The following is a 20,782-nucleotide window of genomic DNA, read 5'->3' on the forward strand; positions in this document are numbered from 1 at the left end:
TTAGAATATGCCCCATTCTTACTCCAGTAGAACTTTTTGCAGAATATAGTGAGATACCATCTAACAAATATAAATATTTCTCTAATTTTTTTCTTCCTGGGCCATACCATGCATGGAAAAACAAACAAAAACCATTTTAAAATTATTTTTAAAATTCACTGAAAAAAAGAAAAAAACAACCAGAGTAATAGATTAGGCATGGGGGCACAGGTCTGCATCTCAACACTTTGATGGAGAAGGCCATGGGAATCAGAAGTTAAAGGCAGTCTTGGCTCTACGGGAGATTTGAAGACAAGCTTTGGCTATACAAGAGACCATGTCTCAAAAATCCCATATATTTGGTGTAAATATATGGGGTGTATGTGTATGTATGTATGTCTCTCTCTCTCTCTCTCTCTCTCTCTCTCTCTCTCTCTCTGTGTGTGTGTGTGTGTGTGCATACATGTGCACTTAATACTTTCTGAATGCTTACATGCATCACTGAACCTGTGAGGCTTGGTGGAAGGATCTGTGGTATTTCTACATTTTACAAATGAAGGAATAAGGAATAGACAATGGCATTATATTTATATGTGTTTTCTCTCTCTCTCTTTCTCTCTCCCCCTCATCTACCCCCAGTATATCCACTTCCCTTCCATCTGTCTGTCCCTCCTTTCCCTCCTTTCTCCCCTCTGTCTATTTCCTGGGCACTAGGAGATGAGTTTGTCCACCATGCTTTTCCTCTCTACTGCTGTGGACTGAAACCATAAGCCCATAACAAAGTATATGTTCTCCCTTAAGTAAGATTTTGCAAACAATTTGCCACAGAGATGAAACCCTAACCCAGCCAGTAGGGAAGAGACAGTCCCCACTGTGTACTGAGGTCATATGTATGAATGCTTAAAATGTCCTTAGACTCTATCTTCTCTAATGGCCCTTACTGTTCTGTTTAATATTCTCAGAGGAAAAGAATGTACTGAGAGGAGGTCAGAAAGACACAATTTCTTTTTTGGTAGACACTCAACCCTCTGGAGTTAAGTGTACTAGAACAGCTACCCAATCTCCAAAAGTTGCTGATGTTAACAATTGCTTTATGTTCGACTAGAAAATGTTTGCTCAGATATTTATCATCTCATAATTCCATTTTGGTCTCCAGATTATTTAAGACATCAAAAACTTTTGTATGCATTAATTAACCTATGGATATAGGCAGCCCTGAAATCATTATGTAACCCATGTTGGCTCGAAACTCACAGAAATCCTCTGGCCTCAGCATTCTGAATCCTAGGATTAAAAATGTGTGCTACCATGTCTGGCACTCTTTAGATATTTATTATATCAGAAATTAAAATTTGACTGTGAAACTATATCCCAGTAATACATTATTGTTAACTATTATTGACATGAATACCTTTTTAAAAACAGAAACAGCTGTTTTTGCATTTTGTATGTTAGAGTATACATGTCAGTTATTTCTGGAAAACTCTGTACACCCAGGAGAGAATTGGTGTGGCAAAGAAAGAAAATATGTCTTACTATATTATTAAGATTAATTTGGGGCTCATAAGCTTGGCCGCTTGGACTAAGGTACCCACATGATTCCTTCATCCACACTTAGAGAACGGATGTTTCAAGTGGAATGTATTGACTGTCCTTAGCGACTCAATGAAGGAATTCAGGGTAATCAAAAAACACTCTTGATGTCATGATTTTTTAATTAAACAACTGGAAAATGATCATTGTTTTATTCAGTAAACATGGTGGGTCTGTAATTTGTATTAAATATTGCTTATTTTGTGTTTTGTTTTCTTATATTTAATTGTTTAATGATAAAGGAGGCTGCGTCATGAGGAGATAAGCTTTGAGGAAGGTCCACCAAACAGTAAATTCACCACTTATAGACCTGTCATCCTGGGTAGCATCTGGGCCTGTGCATGTCCAACAGCACAGCTGTGATAGCAGCAGACACAATAGTAATTTAGTTGTATTGACAGTTAAAACCTCACAGTGCCCTGAGTGTGGGGACCTTCTTGTTCTCCCTTTCCTCTTTCTCCCTTCCCTCTTTCTCTTTCTCATCCCAATTGACAGAAAGAATGGTTCCTCAGTTGCCCAATTCCATAGCTAGTCAGTAGCTGGATAACTGATAACCCTCTGGCTCTAAAGTCTAGCTTCTCTCACTCTAATGGTGGCTAGCTTTTCTTTGTCGAGCTTACTGGTTCTTAATGACAATTTAGAGCACATCCTGAATGTGGAGGGTACCTGGAACATCCTAAGTCCACCCTCACGGACACAACTCCTCTTTCTCTTCCTCCTATTTATTTTTGGCAGGTGATCTCACCTCTCTTCCTCTTTGTGCATCCTCTCTTTGTTCCCTGCCTGACACCCGAGTATCATTTCTTGCCATAGTTAGAATGCTTTCTCCTTTCGTTACAAAAGGGACAAGAAGAGATAGATACTGACACCCTTTATTTTTTTAATTAATTAATTAATTAATTCCTTTTTTTTTTTTATTAAGAGTTTCAGACTGCCAAAAGATAAAACAGGTACGACAAGGATTGGAGACTTGGCACCCCAAGACATGAAGAAAGTTTGCTCTCTGTCCCTGATTGAGCTCACTGCCCTGTATGATGTGTTGGGCTTGGAATTCAAACAACAGAAAGCTGTGAAAATCAAAACCAGAGGTAAAGTTAGAGTTGCTTCCCATGTAGCCAAAATGGATTTGAGTCTTGGGTGCTATTCTTTGTGGTCCAATGGAACACAAACCAAATAAATTTGAGACTTGAGTATATCTGGAGTCCAAATTCTCAACTACTTTTTTACAAACCAATAGCCAGAAAACATAGAACCGAAATATTTACTTCCCAGAAAAGTGAATTGAAATTCAAGAAATTATCATGCTCATGGTTTCCTCTTTAGAAAACTGTATGTTTGAAGAGAAGCCTTTGGTAAACCTGTCAGTTTTCAAAACCAGATCTTAGAAAGTGGCGTTCAAGGGTTTGCTGTTGAATGGTTACTTTTGTTATTCCATGATAAAATATGAGATAGTTAACAATCTGCCCCTGTCTTCACTCACATTATATTTTTTAATAAGTTTAGCTTCTTGTTTTTCTGTGCTTATAATGTGCACGTGGGCATGCATACCCTACACTGTGCATCTGGAGGTCAGAATAATTCTTGTGAGTCTGCTCTCCTTCCACTATGGGTCCCAGGGATTGAACTCTGGGTTCCTGGATTACACAGCAAGCCCTTTGACCTGGTGAGCATTGACCCTACTCTCTGTTGTTTAAGGTATTTGACCTTTTCTTTTCTCTAGAGAAAGCAACACTGTGTAAGATGCAGTGCAGTACATTGTTTCATTCTCCATGTGCCATCTCAATATTGCAAGCAGCTTTCTTAATCTAATATAGCCACAGACTAATTCTGATAACATGATAAAGAATACACCCCTTTTTCTTTGTTTCTCTTGGTCTGGGAATCCAGGTAATTTTCTACTGACAAAGCTTTTCCTGTTTAAGAATCTCTGCTCTCTTGTTTAACCTTAGAGGTGTCTCCTAAAGAGGCACTGGGAATGAGGATTATTGAGTTGCTATGGTAACACGAGCCAAGACAAGTACATACCTGCTTTAAGTTGTAGAGACAGTTTCTCTGAAGGGAAGAAGTATACCTTTCCTGTCTTTCCTGTGTGTCTTTGTCAAGGTAGACCATAAAGGGTCTGTTCTCTGCTCAGTTCTCCAGAGTATTTTAGCTTAAGGCTTGCAGTGGTGAATTTCTAAGTTCAGTGGCATTTCTGGTTTTCCCCAAGTCCGAGTGAAGAATGAAGACTTTAAATGCTTCTGTCAAAACTCATTATGACACTCTCTCCAATTATAAAGTAGGAATACAGTTTGAATAGCTATGACCGCATGCCCAAGATCTTAAAGGGGCTTACGGAGGGTTTTGCCTGTTTGTTTATTTGTTTATTTAATTTTTTTATACATTTGTGTTTTCTTCTATGTTGGAGAGAGGAATATTAAAATGTTCTTAAAAAATTGACACCCTTTAAATGAAAACCCAGGAAACATGTAGTTTTTAAAAATACATATAATACTTATCTAAGATACTTATACTCTGGGTGCTTTGATTCCTTGAAAATAGTTCTTTGCTTGATGATCAGACCAAAAGGCAATCTATTATTTTTCAAATGGCTTCTCCATGTCTAGTGTCTGCCCTCACACCACAGGTAAGCCCCTACTCCCCTTCTTCTTGTCCATAGATGAATATTACTTCTTGATTGAATACTATATTTCTAAAGGACAGAGCTCTTACATCTGTGGTAACCCTCGGCCCAGAAGAAGGTTGTAGGTAGGAGTTATGTTCATTTAAATATTATCCATCTTCACACACACATACACACACACACACACACACAGAGAGAGAGAGAGAGAGAGAGAGAGAAGAGATAGACAGACACTTAGTGTGTGCTCAAAGAATTTAAATGTTAACAATGCTAGATACCTACTACATTTTTTGGAAGTCACATTTATAGAACAGGGTTGTAAAATTAGCTGAATTCTCAAAAAAACAAATAATTATATGTAACTTTATTGGGGAGTGTTGACTGTCCATTCATTAAAAGGGGGGGGAGGTGTGTTGATGACTGGTGTTTGAGTCTAAGACAGAAGTTTTCATTTGACTGCACCTTGTCAACTGTTCAAATAGTTTACATGTCCTGACAGTAGTATATTTGTCTTATGCATCAGTTTGTTCTAATTATTTCAGTGAAGATTTGCAATCATTTGTTCAGATACCTATCCCTTTTGAATTGTTTTAGAGAACAGAGCCATGATTTGATTGTTTTGGCCTGTGTCTACCCAGTGGCTTCATGGTATCACCCCTTAGTATAATAATATGATCACTAAATGACAATGTAAGAAATCTCAGAAAGGGGGGCAGTGTGGGGAGATGGTTCAGTGGGTAAGAACACTGGCTGCTCTTCTGAAGGTCCTGAGTTCAAATCCCAGCAACCACATGGTGGCTCATAACCAACGGTAATGAGATCTAATACCCTCTTCTGGTGTTTCTGAAGCCAGCTACAGTGTATCTATGTATAATAATAAATAAATCTTAAAAAAAAAGAAATCTCACATTTTCAGTCTTTAATACTGGTTGATGGAAATGAAGAGCTTTTGTTTTCTTGTTGCAGACTCTGGTCTTTTTGGTATTCCTTTAACAATATTGTTAGAACAAGATCAAAGAAAAGTGCCTGGAACAAGAATACCCTTGATCTTTCAAAAAGTAAGTAGGCCTGAACTGGCCAGGGCTACATGAACGTTCTTCGGCTAACAGTGGCATTTTTACACTCAGGCTTCTATAATACAGTTTTCCAATTGGTATGCTGGTTTATTTTGTACTTTGATTTCTATTCAGGAAGCAAATTTGTTTCAAGGACTCATAACTTTTATCTCATGGTGATGCTTTCTGTTATATCACTGTAACAATGATTACCTGGCATCATTTTCCTGTCCTATATTAGCTGCCTTTGTGTAATTGAGATTTCAGATCTATAATACATAGGAGCAAGAAACTGTGTATAAATTCTTCAGGAATTGAATCCTCATGAATATTTCATGCGTGTATGCATTTCTCAAGCTTTCCGATGTGCAGTAGGGATGTCCAACTTAATTTACCAGCGCCTACGTGCAGAGTAGGCAAAGAAAGCATAAAGTAGAATTAGAAAATGATTGCTAAACTATCAAGCCATTCCTGGAGTCACCACTCAGTTATTCATAAAAGGATTTTCTGTAGCAATAAAAAGAATTTCAGCTCAACCTCTGAGCCATCATTGTGCAGAACAGATTGCATTTGATAACATCTAAGAAAACACAGGAAGGAAGGAAAGCCAAACAGCCATGGACCACCCAAGATCTAGATTCTTTGCACTAGCCTCAGTGTATAGGTTTTTGTAATTTCTAGGGACAGTAGAGATGGGTTTTGAGTTGGGTGACTCAGCCAATCATAAGGCTTGGTCTATTTGGTGCACACTGTTCAGTTACCCATGCTAGCCACTTGCTATCCCACTTCTCTTGCCCATTATCCATTGTTTTTCTTATGCTGAACGGATGGAGTTACTGCACAAAGATAGACTCTAAAGCAGTATCTCTACAGTAGCTGCCTTAGGTCAAATCCTGCAGAATCAGTAGAGTCTATGTCTATGTCTCTATCTATCTATGCCTATAAGATGTCACTGCATCTAAACTTGTATCTAGCATATCTTTTGATGAGTATGTTCTAGAGTTGTTCTATCATGGCCGGTTGAACCTGCATCTGTATTAATAGTTCATCATAGTTATTCAGATAAGATAAAGAATAGAGACTATACATTCCATTGTTCTTTTATATATATTGAAAAATGGAGTTACAATACTAAGATAGACTCTAAAGCTATATCTCAGTAGCATCTTCCTTAGGTCAAGTCCTCTAGAATCAATAGAACCTATATCTCTCTCTCTAGCTCTATTTACACCTATACCCATGTCCCTGTCTATGCTTATACCTAAATCTATGTGGAAAGGTTTCTTTTAATGATTTTGTTCATGCAGTTAATGGGATCCATCAAATCTGCTATATGTGGAACAAGACACCAGGAGAGCTACTTGAACAAGAGTTGATGCTGCAGTCCCGAGGAAGAAAGTTTCTTTGCAAATCTCTGACTTTGCTTTTGCACCTTCACCTGATGGGAGGAGGCGCATCATCCCACAGAGGGTGACCTGCATGCCTTAAACTCTGCAGTTCATATATTGGTCACTTCTAAAAAGATGCTGTCACTAAAGCCTCTAGACTAGTGTTTGCCTGAACCTCTGTGCACTACAGTGCTAACCAGGCAGGCATATCTCATAAAGAGATGACTAAAGGGTTGACTTGTAGTTAGCTTTCCTCAGTTTGCATTTGCCTTGTGTCTTAATAACGAAGCCAGAGAGATGTGTGAGGAGAAGCATCATTTGAGTCTTCTGCCCTTGAACTTGGTAAAATGGGGTGGAGAGGAGGAAACACCTGCTTTTCAGACACATTCACTCCCAGACTCCAGAGTGTTCATCTTGAACTTTGAAAGACCAATTTTCAACGGGCGACACTAAGCAAAGCTTATCTCATACTAGTTAACTTCAGCTTTTACTGCCCTTGCTTTGCCTTGCCTTTTCTCCTAACCCCTTAAAGGCAAGCAGTGGTTTGTGTTCACTGTGAATAGTGGTTCATTGTAATGGTATAGTTTTCAGAAGAAAAATGTTCACTTTATTTAGAAAGTGCATTTTCTGATCAAATTTTCAAATCCAATGTTGCTGTTGTCCCAATGATCCCCCAAGTCAGTGTTGTGCCAAAAGAGACTGATTTTATTTCTACTTTATAATTCAGTGTTCACACACACACATACACATATAAGTATATATATATATGTGTGTGTGTGTATATATATATATATATGTATATGTGTGTGTGTGTGTGTGTGTGTAGGAGCACCATTAAAATATCAAACACTGAAGTTTCACCAAATAGCACAATTATGTATAGTTTTTTTTTTTTTTGACTATTTTAGGTCTTAAAAATTAAAAGAAAGCTGGAATATATTTCCTGTTAATATAAAAGCTAATAATATAACTAATTAATAATGTAACTAAAATATGTGATTTTCAAAGTGAGACATAGGAGATAACACATGGTATTGTTTCAGACAGTATACTTCTTTTTTTTTTTTTTTTTATTTATTTATTTTTATTATATGTAAGTACACTATAGCTGTCCTCAGACACTCCAGAAGAGGGAGTCAGATATCCTTACAGATGGTTGTGAGCCACCATGTGGTTGCTGGGATTTGAACTCTGGACCTTTGGAAGAGCAGTCAGGTGCTCTTACCCACTGAGCCATCTCACCAGCCCCGACAGTATACTTCTATAACTCGATGCTGTGATCCAGCACTAGAGACCGCTAGGAAAAGATTCAAACACAAAATTCAGAAATGAATCTCAATTAGCTGTTTCGAAGCCATAATTTTCTTCTGTATTTAATAAAAGTAAAAGGTGTAGATGGCTAAAAACTAATTGACTTGAGCAACCTGCTTTCAACTGGATGTTTTAATAAAGCATGCAAATATTTTATAAGGTGAAATAAAATGAAAATTGGCCGTACATGAAACATTTTAATAGCTGGTGTGAAATACTTTATTGAATGATGTCCTTCTAATTTCAAATAATTCATAATTATTTTTACTTTGAGTTCCTCTGCAGTGGTACTTAAAAAATGTGGTCTAGGAAAATTTGAATTTTAAAAATTGATGTACTTCTTTGGTCAGTGATGCCTCACCTAATAATAATGTATTCTTAGGAGAATTTGAGATTTTTGAATCTCTTTATATCAGAGGGTTTCCTGGTTAAAACCAATTCCCTGGATAGGGAAAAATAGGTGATTAGGGAAAAGTCACCAACACTTGAGGATCCACTGCTGAATTTGGAATCTATAGGGCAGAGATCCATAATCCTACCAAGGCCTTGTCCCTAACAGACACTTTTATGTGAAATGGGCAACAGTGCGCTCTATATGGTCTATGGAGTGTGATAAACCATTAACAGAGGGTTCCCTGGAGAAAACATTCACTTTCAAATATTCTTTTGCACCCTGGGGGATTTCATGCCCCAGGTTGCACAGAGAACTTTTAACTAAGTTTGGAGATGCAGGGAAGCCATGTCTGGGTTTTGTAAAGCAGAAGATTTTTAAGAAGGGGGATGGGCTACAGGACAGAAGCACGTAGTGTTCGGAGCTACCTTGTACTTATGAGGAGGCGGTGGAACCTGATTTTCCTATGCATCCATCATAGAGGATGCTCTGTCCTCGGTAAGCTCCACCCTGTACTGCCCAAGGGATGTGAGACCCAGGTTTTGCAGCTGGAAGCTTCCTGATGGGGACATACCACTCTGAGTTTCTTCACAGCTTTTTAACAATTTACCTCTGTAATATTCCCCATTTGACTGATTTTATATAGTTTTTAATATTTACTCAGTTTTAAAATTATGTGCCTTTGCATGTGGGCACTTGCATGTGAATGCAGGTGTCCACAAAGGACAAAGAGATCCTGCTGATTCCCCCCCACCCCCGCCCACCTGGAGTTACAGGCAATTGTGAGCCACCTAAACAGTAGCCACGATCTGAACTTGAGTCCTCTGAAAGAGCAGTACATAACCTCCGAGCCATTTCTCCAGCCCCATGGCTACTACATTTTCATTTTAATTTATTTTAGTGGCATCCTTGAGCTAGATTTGTGCCCATTCCTTGAGTGTTAGTATTACTTAGAAGCGCTGTTTGAAAGCATTTTTTTAAGTTTGCCACCAGAACCTTAAAACGAATATTAGCAACAGTTTTTTTTCCTATAAAAATATTGTTTCCTGAAACAAATTAAATACAGTATATAAATGTGCAAATACTGGAATTGCATAACATTTATTTGATTGCACAATGCACGTTGCTGGAGAAGCAAAATAGTGCTCTGCGTTGCTTTTACACAGTGAACATCTTTTCTCTGATCCTGTGGAGAGTCCCAGCTGTTGTGTGAAATTATACATTCCTTTTACAAAGGAGAAAAAGACAAACCTTTTCAAATTTCCACTCAGGTTTTTGTATGTATAGTTTTGAAGATGCCGGTCCCACAGCACTCAGAATCTCATCAAGTCCGATTTGCATGCCATCAGAATCAGCTTTCACTTATTGCACTGGGGGACCGATGTTGAGCTGTACCTGTTAGCAAAGACTAAGATCAAAATGTTTCTTGGCTTATCTGCAGCTGATTTCTCGAATTGAAGAAGGCAGTCTGGAAACCGAGGGCCTCCTACGGATTCCAGGAGCAGCCATGAGAATCAAGGTGACTAAAATGCTTCAGTTCTGTTAATGAGCAATTTTGTTGCTTAATTTTGCTTGTGAATTTTGAAGGCCAACTTAGCCTCCCCATCCTTATTCTTGTTAGCAGAGGCGATAAAATAAAACAATAAATGTCTGAACTTCCACTTTATCATTTTCTCTACACACTCCTTCTGGTTTGCTATAAGGTTGTATTTTTCCAGATCCCCACGTCACCTATTATAATCCCTTGAGAATGAGAACATCATGACTCAGAAGGTAGTAGGGAGCTGGGTGAGAAACAAGAGTCAGGATGAGTAATGGCAATGGAGTTTTGATTTTAAAAGGAGAGGGAACATAACACTCGAGGTGGGAGCAGATGAAGGCTCTTGACAGGAGCCGTACAGTTGGTGGCTTTGACAGAAGGAACAGCTTTGGGTAATTTCTAAGAAGGGCAGTTAAGTGGATTCAACTGTGTTAACTGGTCCACCCAGCCTGTTGTCATAGGCCAGATCATGGCATAGCCAGCCCCTTGTAAAGGATTTATTTACAGATGATGAGCTAATGGTTGGTCTCCCTACTCCAGTGAACCTTCTGTACTCCTTCTTGCCTCTTTCCCCCATTTAGTGTTAATTTCCCTCTTCGTTTCTTCTCTCTCCTTCTTTTCTCCTCCCTGCTCCTCTCTTTCCTCCCTCACTGCTCTTTGACACCACCCCCAGTTTTTGAGGTATCGGCCATGCTTCTCACCAATTACAAAAACAATTAGGCAAAAAAATTGGCTAGGATTTGGTTTGGAGAAAATGTGGTAAGGTTACTCTATCGGGAGAGGATGAACCTCAGTATGTTACTCTATAACAGAGGCTGCAGCTCAATACTGGAACCCTTTCCTAGCACACAGAGGTATAGGGGTCCCTCCCCAGTGAAACAAAACCAACAAAACCTACAACCTGTCCTTTGAGAAAGTGGCTCCAGTAATAGAAACTTGGAAAGATTTTTGACACAATAGGTCTTATGCCACATTAAAAATGAATCTTGAAAAATAGTCCTCACAAACTAAGTTGATTTAGTAGCAGTAGTAGATGGCTTGGCACGTCTCAGAGAGTGCTTGAAGTGAAGGCAGCTTCCTCATTCTGCACGGACTCACTAAATTAACTTGGGCTGACATCAGAATGGTGGGACAGTGAAGGCAAGTATCTTTCCATTTTTTTTTAAAGATTTATTTATTTATTATATGTAAGTACACTGTAGCTGTCTTCAGACACACCAGAAGAGTGAGTCAGATCTTACGGATGGTTGTGAGCCACCATGTGGTTGCTGGGACTTGAACTCAGGACCTTCAGAAGAGCAGTCGGGTGCTCTTACCCGTTGAGCCATCTCACCAGCCCTCTTTCCATATTTTTATGACTCCTTATCTACCTTTACACTTCTCAAAGGTAACAAAATTGAAGTAACATCTGTGTAAGATTTGGATTTGTTCATTTTGTTATGTAATATGCCTCTAAATAGCTTTAAAAACATTGTCTTGAATTGTAATTTTTTGTTTGTTTGTTAAATAACTAATGGTAGTGTTTGGGTTACATGCCAAGTAGAAAGTGATTTTAACTGATCTTTTAATTAAATCTTTGCTAATTAAAGTGTGTGAAAATGTTTAAACTTTTTTCTTAACCTTGGGTATAATTTCTTCACTTAAAGGACAATCAAAGTTGGGAACGACATTTTTCTGTGTAACAGAAACACATTGACTTTTGCTATTCAGATATTTCTTTATAGATTAGAAATCTTATAAGATGAAAAACAGATCACACTCTCAATAGGGAACAAACGTGCTCACTGCTAATTTCTGTCTCCTCTTGTGCCATTTAGAATCTTTGCCAAGAACTAGAAGCGAAGTTTTACGAGGGGACTTTCAATTGGGAAAGTGTCAAACAGCACGATGCGGCCAGCCTGCTGAAGCTCTTTCTGAGAGAATTGCCCCAGCCACTGCTGAGCATGGAGTATCTCAAAGCCTTCCAAGCTGTCCAGAGTAAGTGTTTTCTACCTGGAAGTAGCCTGGGAGTGAGTTCCACCCATGTTAACTGTCTCAGTGACAACTGTCATCATAAGGCACCACGTTACCAGACGTGTTTCCTTAGATAGGTTGATTCACGGATATCAAGAGTTATCAGATGCTGCATACCACTTCCCTTTCATTCATATAATGTCTAAGTAACCATAACAGAATATTCTCTTCAGGTGCAGATAAGTTGCATGGCCTTTTAAAAACACAATACATCTAGTGTTAAGACCTGGAAACTTTGAGTTTCTCTCTTAATAGCACGAGTCACATAGATCTCTGTTGTGGTTTTCTTGCCAAGTGTTGAAAGGAACACAGAATGGAGAAAGTGTGGATTAGCACTTACTATAAAAACACAAAGAGATATAGTATCTATGGCCATTTCCTGAAAGCACAAGTCTGGAACTGTGTAGGAGGATGGGACCCTAGTGCTTTGTTGCTTCATTGGTAGAGGGCTGCAAAATTCTGGTGTTCGTCCAATTTCTGGTCCTGGAAAACTCCAAATTAAAATAAGTAATCTGTCTTGGTACCTTTCCAGGGAGGAAGTATGAAGATCTTTCAAGGTTTATATAGTGCTATGGTTTTCTCATTTACTCCTGGGGGCCACCAGGACAGGAAATGGTACTCTAATGATGTTCAAGTAATCTTATCTTTAACTTCCAAACCAGAACACTTTGTGAGTGGATGAGGTTGTTATTAATAATGGCAGAGAGATATAGTGCCCACTAGCACCATCACATACTATTTTTTTAGGTGTGCAATTTTGGGGTGAGTATCTAAATTATCTTATATCATAACTTTTCCCCTCAAAATGTCTAAAGAAGATAAGAACACTGCTATTTAAAGTATTTAATTTCTTTTTAACACCAAAACAAAAATAAAACAAAAAACAAAAATAAAACAAAAAAAAAAAACCCTTTTTTAATGATTAAACTCCATTAATTTTGAATGTATTTCCTGGATATAGACCGAATTGTTGCTTGCTGACAAAGTGATCCTGATGAGATTTTAAAATCTCTGGATATTAGGTACAGAAGATAATGGCATATACTTCCTGGATGCTTCACTTGCTGTTTGGTTTCTCATTCATCCCATAAGCTTTTATTGGGCACCTACTATGTCCCATGCCCTGTTTTGCCTATGTGTATCAGAACGGATAGACTCTCCTCTTGTGTTTTGTTCCCTTGATGTTTAGAAGAAACGACCCCCAGTGCTCAGGAAGCCCCGTGGGTAGCAACTCATGGGCAGTCTGATCTTCTCTCTGTTTCCATCAGAGAGTAATTACCACATGGAAGTTAGAATTATTTCCAAATCACTGCTGTGTGTCTGCAAACATACGGCTGCTCGTCATGGAATCACAGTTGGAAGCTAGCATCCTAGGACTGAGGGTGCTCTGAGCAGCTGCTTGCTCTGATCTCCAGCAAACACTCCTGGTGAGGCTGGCTGCTCAGTCTTCATGTCTGGCATTTCACTGGAATGTTTACACCAAATAACTTTTTTTTTTCCTTTAAAAATGGAAAAAAGAAAGGAAAGTGCTCCCTAAAGTTTCTATATTTCTTTGATCTATCTGCAGATCTTCCAACCAGAAAGGAACAGTTGCAGGCTTTGAACCTCCTTGTCATTCTTCTACCTGACGCAAACAGAGACACGCTGAAGGTCAGCTGCTTAATTTACACTAAATATCCCTTTGAACTATGCATAGCAATTTTTCATTTATTTGTTGAAAACCAATACAGTGCTTATTTTGGAAACAACAATGTTCACCTGAAATGGAAAAGCGTGTTTTTAAGGGCAGACCCTGAGAGGTAGCCTTTCACTCTGAGTTAGTTTGCTAGGTTGCTAATTCTATCCATGTTTCTGAGCGTTTTAAGAGGGTTTATTTGTGTGTGTGCATGCATGCACGCTCATGTGTGCGTGTGTCTGTCTGTTTGTCTGTCTGTCTGCTTCTGTGTATGTGTAGGTGCCCATGTATCCAGAAGAAGGCATAAGATCTCTTGGACTGGGAGGGATATGTGCTCTTGAGACTTCCCATGTGGACACTGGGATGGAATGTTGATCCCCTGCAACAAGAAGTGTTTTTTTTGTTTTGTTTTTTTTTTTGTTTTTTTTTTTTCTTTTTTGCCACTTAGCCACCTCTCCAGCACACAGGTTACTTTGTTTTTCAGCATTTGTAATTTTTTTTTAATCCCAGCACACAGGAAGCTAAGAAACGAAGGTGGCAAGTTTGAGGACAGCCTTGGCACATATACATAGTAAGGCCCTGATCGCAGAATTAAAGCAAAAGTTTATCATGTAGTGATAAGGGGTTAATTATAAACTAAAAAAAAAAAGTAAAAAGTTCAGAAGCAATGTTGAACTGGTTTTGTAACTACATTGACTGTGTTTGCATGGTGGGATGTGGTATTTTGTGTGTGTGTGTGTGTTAACTTTGCCTTTTTATCTTCCACATTTCTTTCTGCTTAAAATGAACTCTCACATGAACAAATTTTATTTTAAGGAAACAACCCAGAAGTTAAGTCTTGGAACTTTTTTCACTGCAACTTGTTAAAATTCCTCAATGGTTGGGGATGTGGCATGGTCAATAGAGTGCTTACTTAGCATATAGCCTTATATGGCAAGTGTATACAGGGTCCTTCATACACCAAGCGCACATATCTATAATCTCTGTACTCAATATCAGGAGGGTCCCAAGCTGTAAGGTCAACCTTAGCTACATAGCAAGTTTGAGGTTAGCCCAGAAAACATGATCTCCTGTCTCCAAAGAGAAAAACAACAAACCTGGCACTTTGGCTTGAGTGACAGTTATTGACAGTTACAAGATGAATTCCTTCTTCTTCAACTTGCCTTGATGAGGCTCTTTGTGAGCACAACTGAAAACATAGAATGTCCACCACAGGAGAACTTCCAAAGGCTTGCTCCTTCACTCAGAGGCAAATTCCTATTTCAGATTGTCAGTAAAATTTCAGGAGGCAGCTTTGGATTTGGTTTTGAATTAGGCCAACCCTGGAGCAATTTATTTCAAATCTGGTAGGAATGAAACCGCTGTGTAGGAGTATACAGACTGTGGCTAAGTGTGGTCTAGGATAAAGTTGGGCTGACCACGTTTTTGACACATAGAGTCTCCAACACAGAAAGGGGAGGAACATCGTTTTCTCACATGTGAAGTGCATGCTTCTGTGACAAGCCCATGAGAATGAGCTCTGTAAGGGAACCTGAAAGATCCATTGGTTCAAGTAGACCTATACCTCTTAAGACCAATTAGAGGAAGGACATTCCATTGTGGTCGCTAGTGAGCAAGGTGGCTCTAGAGCCTTTCTTCGGATTGGACTTCCAAGTCCAGGCATATTCTTTTATTTTTCTGCTTCTATATGGATGTACATATATGGATAGCTAAATATTTTTGTGTAATTTGGGTGAAAGGGTAAGTTTATGATTAAAAGTGAACATGCTATTTGGTGAAATTCTGAGATATAGTCAAGTAATTTTACTTATTTAATTGGCTTTGATGAGACTTTCAAACAAGTCTATTAATAGAAGCATGATTAAAGTACAAGCCAAACTGTAGTACATTTACAAACCATGAATTATATCCAAAAAAGGAGAAGAGAAACTCCATTGAGGTGTAACTTGGGGAAGCTGAATGTAAGCTCCTTCTCCTTATCAGCTCCTTGCCCCAGTCCTTAGGTTGTCATCTGGAAGAGGAAGAACCCCAGGAGCTATGTGTGAAAACAAGCCCAGGGTAAAGCTGAGGGGTTAGGTCAGGCTAGTGCAGATGGACAGTAATAGAAGCCGTTGGGAAAACTACTCCAACATTGCTTTTCTCTTGGGTTACCACCCATTGGTTCAATAAGCTGTACCTATCTTTGACTTAGAAAAATAGGGAAGACTTATTTCTGTGTATCAAGAAAGGGTCTATATTAATCTAGTTACCCATAGTTATACATTGCATAGTTTTAAGGGTTTTTTAAATTAATTTTTATTTTTAAAGTGTGTGTGTGTTCACACACATGTGTATGCATAGGTGCACATATGTTGTACTTTTGGAGTGCAGAACAGAGTTCCAGGCAGCTATGAGCTTTCAACAGTGGTACTAGGAACTGAACTTAGGTTTGCAAGAAGAGGTACTGCTCTGAAACACAGAGCCAACTGCCCAGCCTCCCCAGCCCCCTGTCAAAAGTTTTAATTTTATTTATTTATGAGGGGGCATAGTATGAGTATCTGCAGAGTCCAGAAGAGGGCTCGAGTTACAAGTTGCTGTGAGCAATTCCACCCGGGTGTGGGGACTCTTAACTCTGGCCCCTCTGTAAGAACACATTTCTTAGCTGCCTAGCCATCTCTCTGCCTCCTCCTTCTGAAATGGATTTTATTTCATTTTAAGACTTGATTATCTATGTTGCCACACTCCTTGAAGACTAGAAAAACAGTGTTCCTATTTTACACAGGACCAAACTGCTAAGGAGGTATTGAAAACAAAAACCAGTAAGCACTGACAGCTAAGGAGTAGCTACTGTCCTTGGTCTTGGGCCTCAAGCGTAGGTTTACAGGGAGTCAGACCTCGCACCCAGATCTCAGTGTTGTTTATAACTGCTGAAAACACTGCACTGCTCAGTATAGATGCAACCACACTCACTATTTGAACGGCTGAGCCACCATCTTACTAACTAACCAACCTTCTCTTTCCTCCCCTCCCTCTCTCCAGCATTCCTCTAGTAAGATTTTGAACACTCTTATTGCATATGCACACCACAATTAAAATAATTATCTAATCTTTGTAATTTATGCTCATAAAGAAAGAGATACACTTGGTCCCTGAGAAACCATTCTAGTCTCTGTGGTACAGAATTAAATTTTTTTTTTTTCCTAAACTTCAATTAATCTTTTGTCCTCATTTGTGAACATGTTGCTTCAATACAACACGGTGCTTGGATCACAGTTTAGCTTTCCAAGCACTATAGCAGATATTAGACACATAAATTTTGCTGTTAGATCTTAAGCTTTTGCCTTTAGCTTATTCAAATGTCTGAGGTCTATACTGCAGCTAAACCTGACGCATGCAGGTCACCCTCTTAGCACTAAAATCTAGTCTTTGATTTTTTTCCCTTTTTGTTTTGTTTTGTTTGTTTTATTGTTTGTTATTTTTGTGTCTGTCCTGAAATCTTGTAAAAAGGGCAGTATCATCCGGCTTCACCCCTTCCATGTTGGTATGGCCTATTTAGGCTAGCTATCAACGAGTGGTTATGTGCATAGTTAAGAGTTCAGAAACAAAAGCCACACTGGCCTGTAATTAAGTTCCTCCTGCAGCTTTTCCTGTTCATGTACCCTTTAGTAATACTTTTTTTTAAACAGAGAATTTTCTCATGTGCACCCTGGGCTGGCCATAGTGCCCCTGACTTGTAAGGATCAAAATGATGATCTCTAACACATACCTAGTAGGCTGCTGCAGTCACTGAGAGCCGCAATGCATGTGCAGCTAATGTTACTCTCCAGAGAATCAATTCAAAAGAAAAGGCAAAGAGAGCCTCCAGCCTTGGCAGAGAAGGGTGACTCAGCGGCTGGTGGCTGTGGAGGCAGATAGCTCGGAGAGTATGGAGGACATGGGAGTAAGAACTCGATGCTGAGTGAGGTCTAACTAGTCCACAGAATTCCATTTCATCCAGCCCCTCAGTTTGTAAAAACCTCTGTGCTTTTTCTTCCCAATCACAAAGCTCATTTTCTTTAGGTATTGTGCCAGCAGGCACTGGAGTCCCCTACTGCGAATGAAACTGAGCCAGAGGACACTTGCTTGGAAATGCTCTCTTCTTTCTTTTTCCTTTATTTTCATTTCCTTCCCTTTCTTTGCTCTCCTCCCTCTCTCCCTACCCCTTCTCCTCTCCTTTTACCTTCTCTCTCTTTCCCTCCCCCGTTCCTCCCTCCCCCCTTCCTTTCTCCCTTCCTCCCCCCTCTTTCCTTGAGTTGAACTAATTACCCCTTTCTGAAACATGGGGATGTTTAGATGATATTTGAAACTATTTTTCAGTGCTCTGCATCTTCTATAGGCTCAGAGGGCCTGTTTGCCATGTCAGACACACTCTATGCCTTACTGCCCAATGCCGTGGTTTCTTGAGCAGGATACACTATGTTGGGCTTTGTCTGAGGAGCTTTGCGGGCAGTCTGTTGGATATAGATAGAGGATTGTAGTTAGGCATAACTCGTGTGCACAGGGCAAGCACTTGTGTGCATGCATGAGCCCCAGACTCTGTGTGTGTGTGTGTGTGGGTGCTTGTGTAGGCCAGAGGTCAATCTTGTGTGTCATTCTAAGGAGCTGACTACCTTGTTTTTTGAGAGATGGCCCCTCACTGACGTCTAAAGAACACTGGATTAAGCTAGGCAGGTTGGTGAGTAAGCCTCTTTCTGCCCCCCCTCAAACACACTGACTAACCCAACTTTTCTCATGGGTTCTGGAACCTCACTCGGGTCTGCATGCTTGCATAGCTGTCATGTTACCATCTAAGCCCTCCTTAGCCCTTCCAGCTTATTTTTCAATTTTTGCATTTATTTATGTATTCATATGCGTGGGTGCTTTGTGTTGGCAATATGTGAAGTTTACACAACAGCTTCTATGAGTTGGTTGTCTCCTTCTCCATGTGGGTTCTGATGGCTGCCAGGTCGACAGGCTTGAAGGCAAGTCTTCTTACCTTATAAGGTATAACACAAGTCAGATGCCCTGTACAATTGTTCTCTCCTTACTATTTTTATTTTAAACAACCCCTTGATTATTCTCTTGATTCTCTTTGATTCTTTGATAATTAAGATAATTAACTATTTTATTAATACTTTTATAATTCCATACATTTTCTATGTATTTTTTTAAATTTCAATTCCTCAGCTTTCCCAGATCCACCTTCACCTCCCTACCCACCTGATGTCATGTCCTTTTTCCCAACTTTAAGACCCCTGAATCTGGTTTGTGTAGCCCAAGTACTCCTGGCACGGGGCCAGTTTTGGATCTCCTCTCAGGAGCTATCAAATGCCAGTTGCTGCTTTGTTAGGCATGTGACATTATCCTCCTCTTCTCCCTCCACGAGGGAGGCTTGACTGGCTTGTGCTTGTTGAGGTCTCACTGCGTCGCAAGGACTGTGAGTTCATATGTGCAGCTCTATTGCTGGGGCTGGTAGACACTATGTTATTGTAGTCATCTGTCACCTGGCTTTTACAGTCTCTCTGTCCCTCACCCTTGAGGGGAAAGCCTGTGATATAGATACACAGTTTAGGGCTCAGCATTCTGTAATCTCCTATGCTGCACAACTTAGCCAGTTACAGGTCTCTCTTTTAATTGCCAATCTCAAGAATAAGCTTTTCTGATGAGGCTTAAGAATGGTGCTAGTCTACGGAAATAGCAGTAAATCATAAAGATTTGGATTAATATGCTTTTTATTTAGCACAATAATAGTAGAAGGTTCTTCACTGGGGTCTATGATCTGTGTAGACACAGGGTGTTGGCCCAGATAATGGTGACAAGTATAGCTTCCTTCTTGTGACTAGGCCTTAATCTAATCAGAAAGCGGTTAGTTACTGCCATGGCCTTTGTGCCACTAACGACTCCAGTGGGCACATCTGGCCAGGCTAGTCATCATTGTAGTTCACAGAGTTTATAGCTGAATAAGATTGATAAAGTTCATACCTTTCTTTTCTAGTTGCACATATAGCACCTTACAGCACCATGAAATCTAGCAGGTGGGGATGAAGCTTTGAGGTCACTACTATCTTGATGTCTCCATGTGTGGTGTCTCAAGTGACACCATGTGTGATTTCTCAAGTATGTGGTGTCTTCAGCAGAGCCTTCATACTGTAAAATCCCGAAGATCAAGAACAAAGGAAATAACCATTGGCCAAAGAGGTAGCTCATTCCTGGCCCTGGGCTTCTCGTTTGGTAGCCTGTGGTGTTAGTAGGGGCGCTGTCCCCTTCCAGGTAATTCCATTTAAACTCTGTATGTCAGGAATATATTTTAAGAAGCTTATATAATAGGTGGTTTCCATATGACTTTTTCAGAAGGCCTTTTAGAGTTAAATATGCTCAATTTCAAGTGACTTAAAAATCCTTTATGATACAGCATCTTAATCTCTGAGCTCCATGTATGACAGAAATCTTGGTCATCTTTGTTTTAGGCCTTGCTTGAATTTCTCCAAAGAGTCATAGATAACAAAGAGAAGAACAAGATGACAGCTGGGAATGTAGCAATGGTTATGGCCCCAAATCTCTTCATGTGCCACACACTGGGCTTGAAGTCCAGTGATCAGAGAGAATTTGAAATGGCAGTTGGGACAGCAAATGTCATGCACTTATTGATTAGGTACCAGAAAATACTATGGACAGTAAGTAATGTTTTTAACTTAATTTTTTACATCAGTGTACAAAGTATTGGGTGTCATAGTGACAGCTTAATGCATATGTGTTATTAGACTTTTTTTCCCTTACTGCCTGCATTCCTTCTGGCAAGTTCTCTTCCTCCCCTCCAGGTGATACTCTCTTTATGTCTTTTTATTATATGTTTTCCATAACCCTCTTTCTCATCAGTTTTAGGATCTCTTCCTCTTCTTCCAACATTCCTTTCCTAAGACACACAGACACACATACACACACACACACACACCACACATACACACACACAGACACACACATATACACACATACATACACACACACAATTGTATATACACAACACTTTAGATCTAGGTGCTTCCTATAAGAAAAATATGTGGTATTTGTTTTAAAATTACAATAATGGTCATGTAATTTCCTAGTATAATTGTTCATAGTAATCATGAAAATAACTTTGTGAAGGTGACATTAAAAAGCAATATGCTCTTTTGTCTTAATGGCTTAAAAATACACCACACGTACAATTGTGAGTACAG

The 20,782-nt window shown here is 39.4% G+C and overlaps 1 protein-coding gene across 5 annotated transcripts in view; it reads left to right on the top strand.

Annotated features, from left to right (window-relative positions):
• The window catches only part of Arhgap18 (Rho GTPase activating protein 18), a 258,522-nt gene that overhangs the window by 209,025 nt on the left and 28,715 nt on the right, over positions 1–20,782 (top strand). For 4 of the 5 annotated variants that reach the window (XM_029482496.2, XM_021175112.3, XM_029482499.2 and 1 more), the window contains exons 6-11: positions 2,495–2,660; positions 5,162–5,253; positions 9,782–9,859; positions 11,698–11,857; positions 13,461–13,543; positions 20,033–20,239. In XM_029482496.2, the coding sequence (XP_029338356.1) occupies positions 2,495–2,660; positions 5,162–5,253; positions 9,782–9,859; positions 11,698–11,857; positions 13,461–13,543; positions 20,033–20,239 (786 nt within the window). The remainder of the gene's footprint in view (positions 1–2,494; positions 2,661–5,161; positions 5,254–9,781; positions 9,860–11,697; positions 11,858–13,460; positions 13,544–20,032; positions 20,240–20,782) is intronic. The other variant, XM_029482498.2, reaches the window with a different exon arrangement.

The sequence above is a fragment of the Mus caroli genome, unplaced genomic scaffold (assembly GCF_978045245.1).
Source record: "Mus caroli unplaced genomic scaffold, Mus_caroli_1 scaffold_9, whole genome shotgun sequence".
Taxonomy (NCBI): domain Eukaryota; kingdom Metazoa; phylum Chordata; class Mammalia; order Rodentia; family Muridae; genus Mus; species Mus caroli.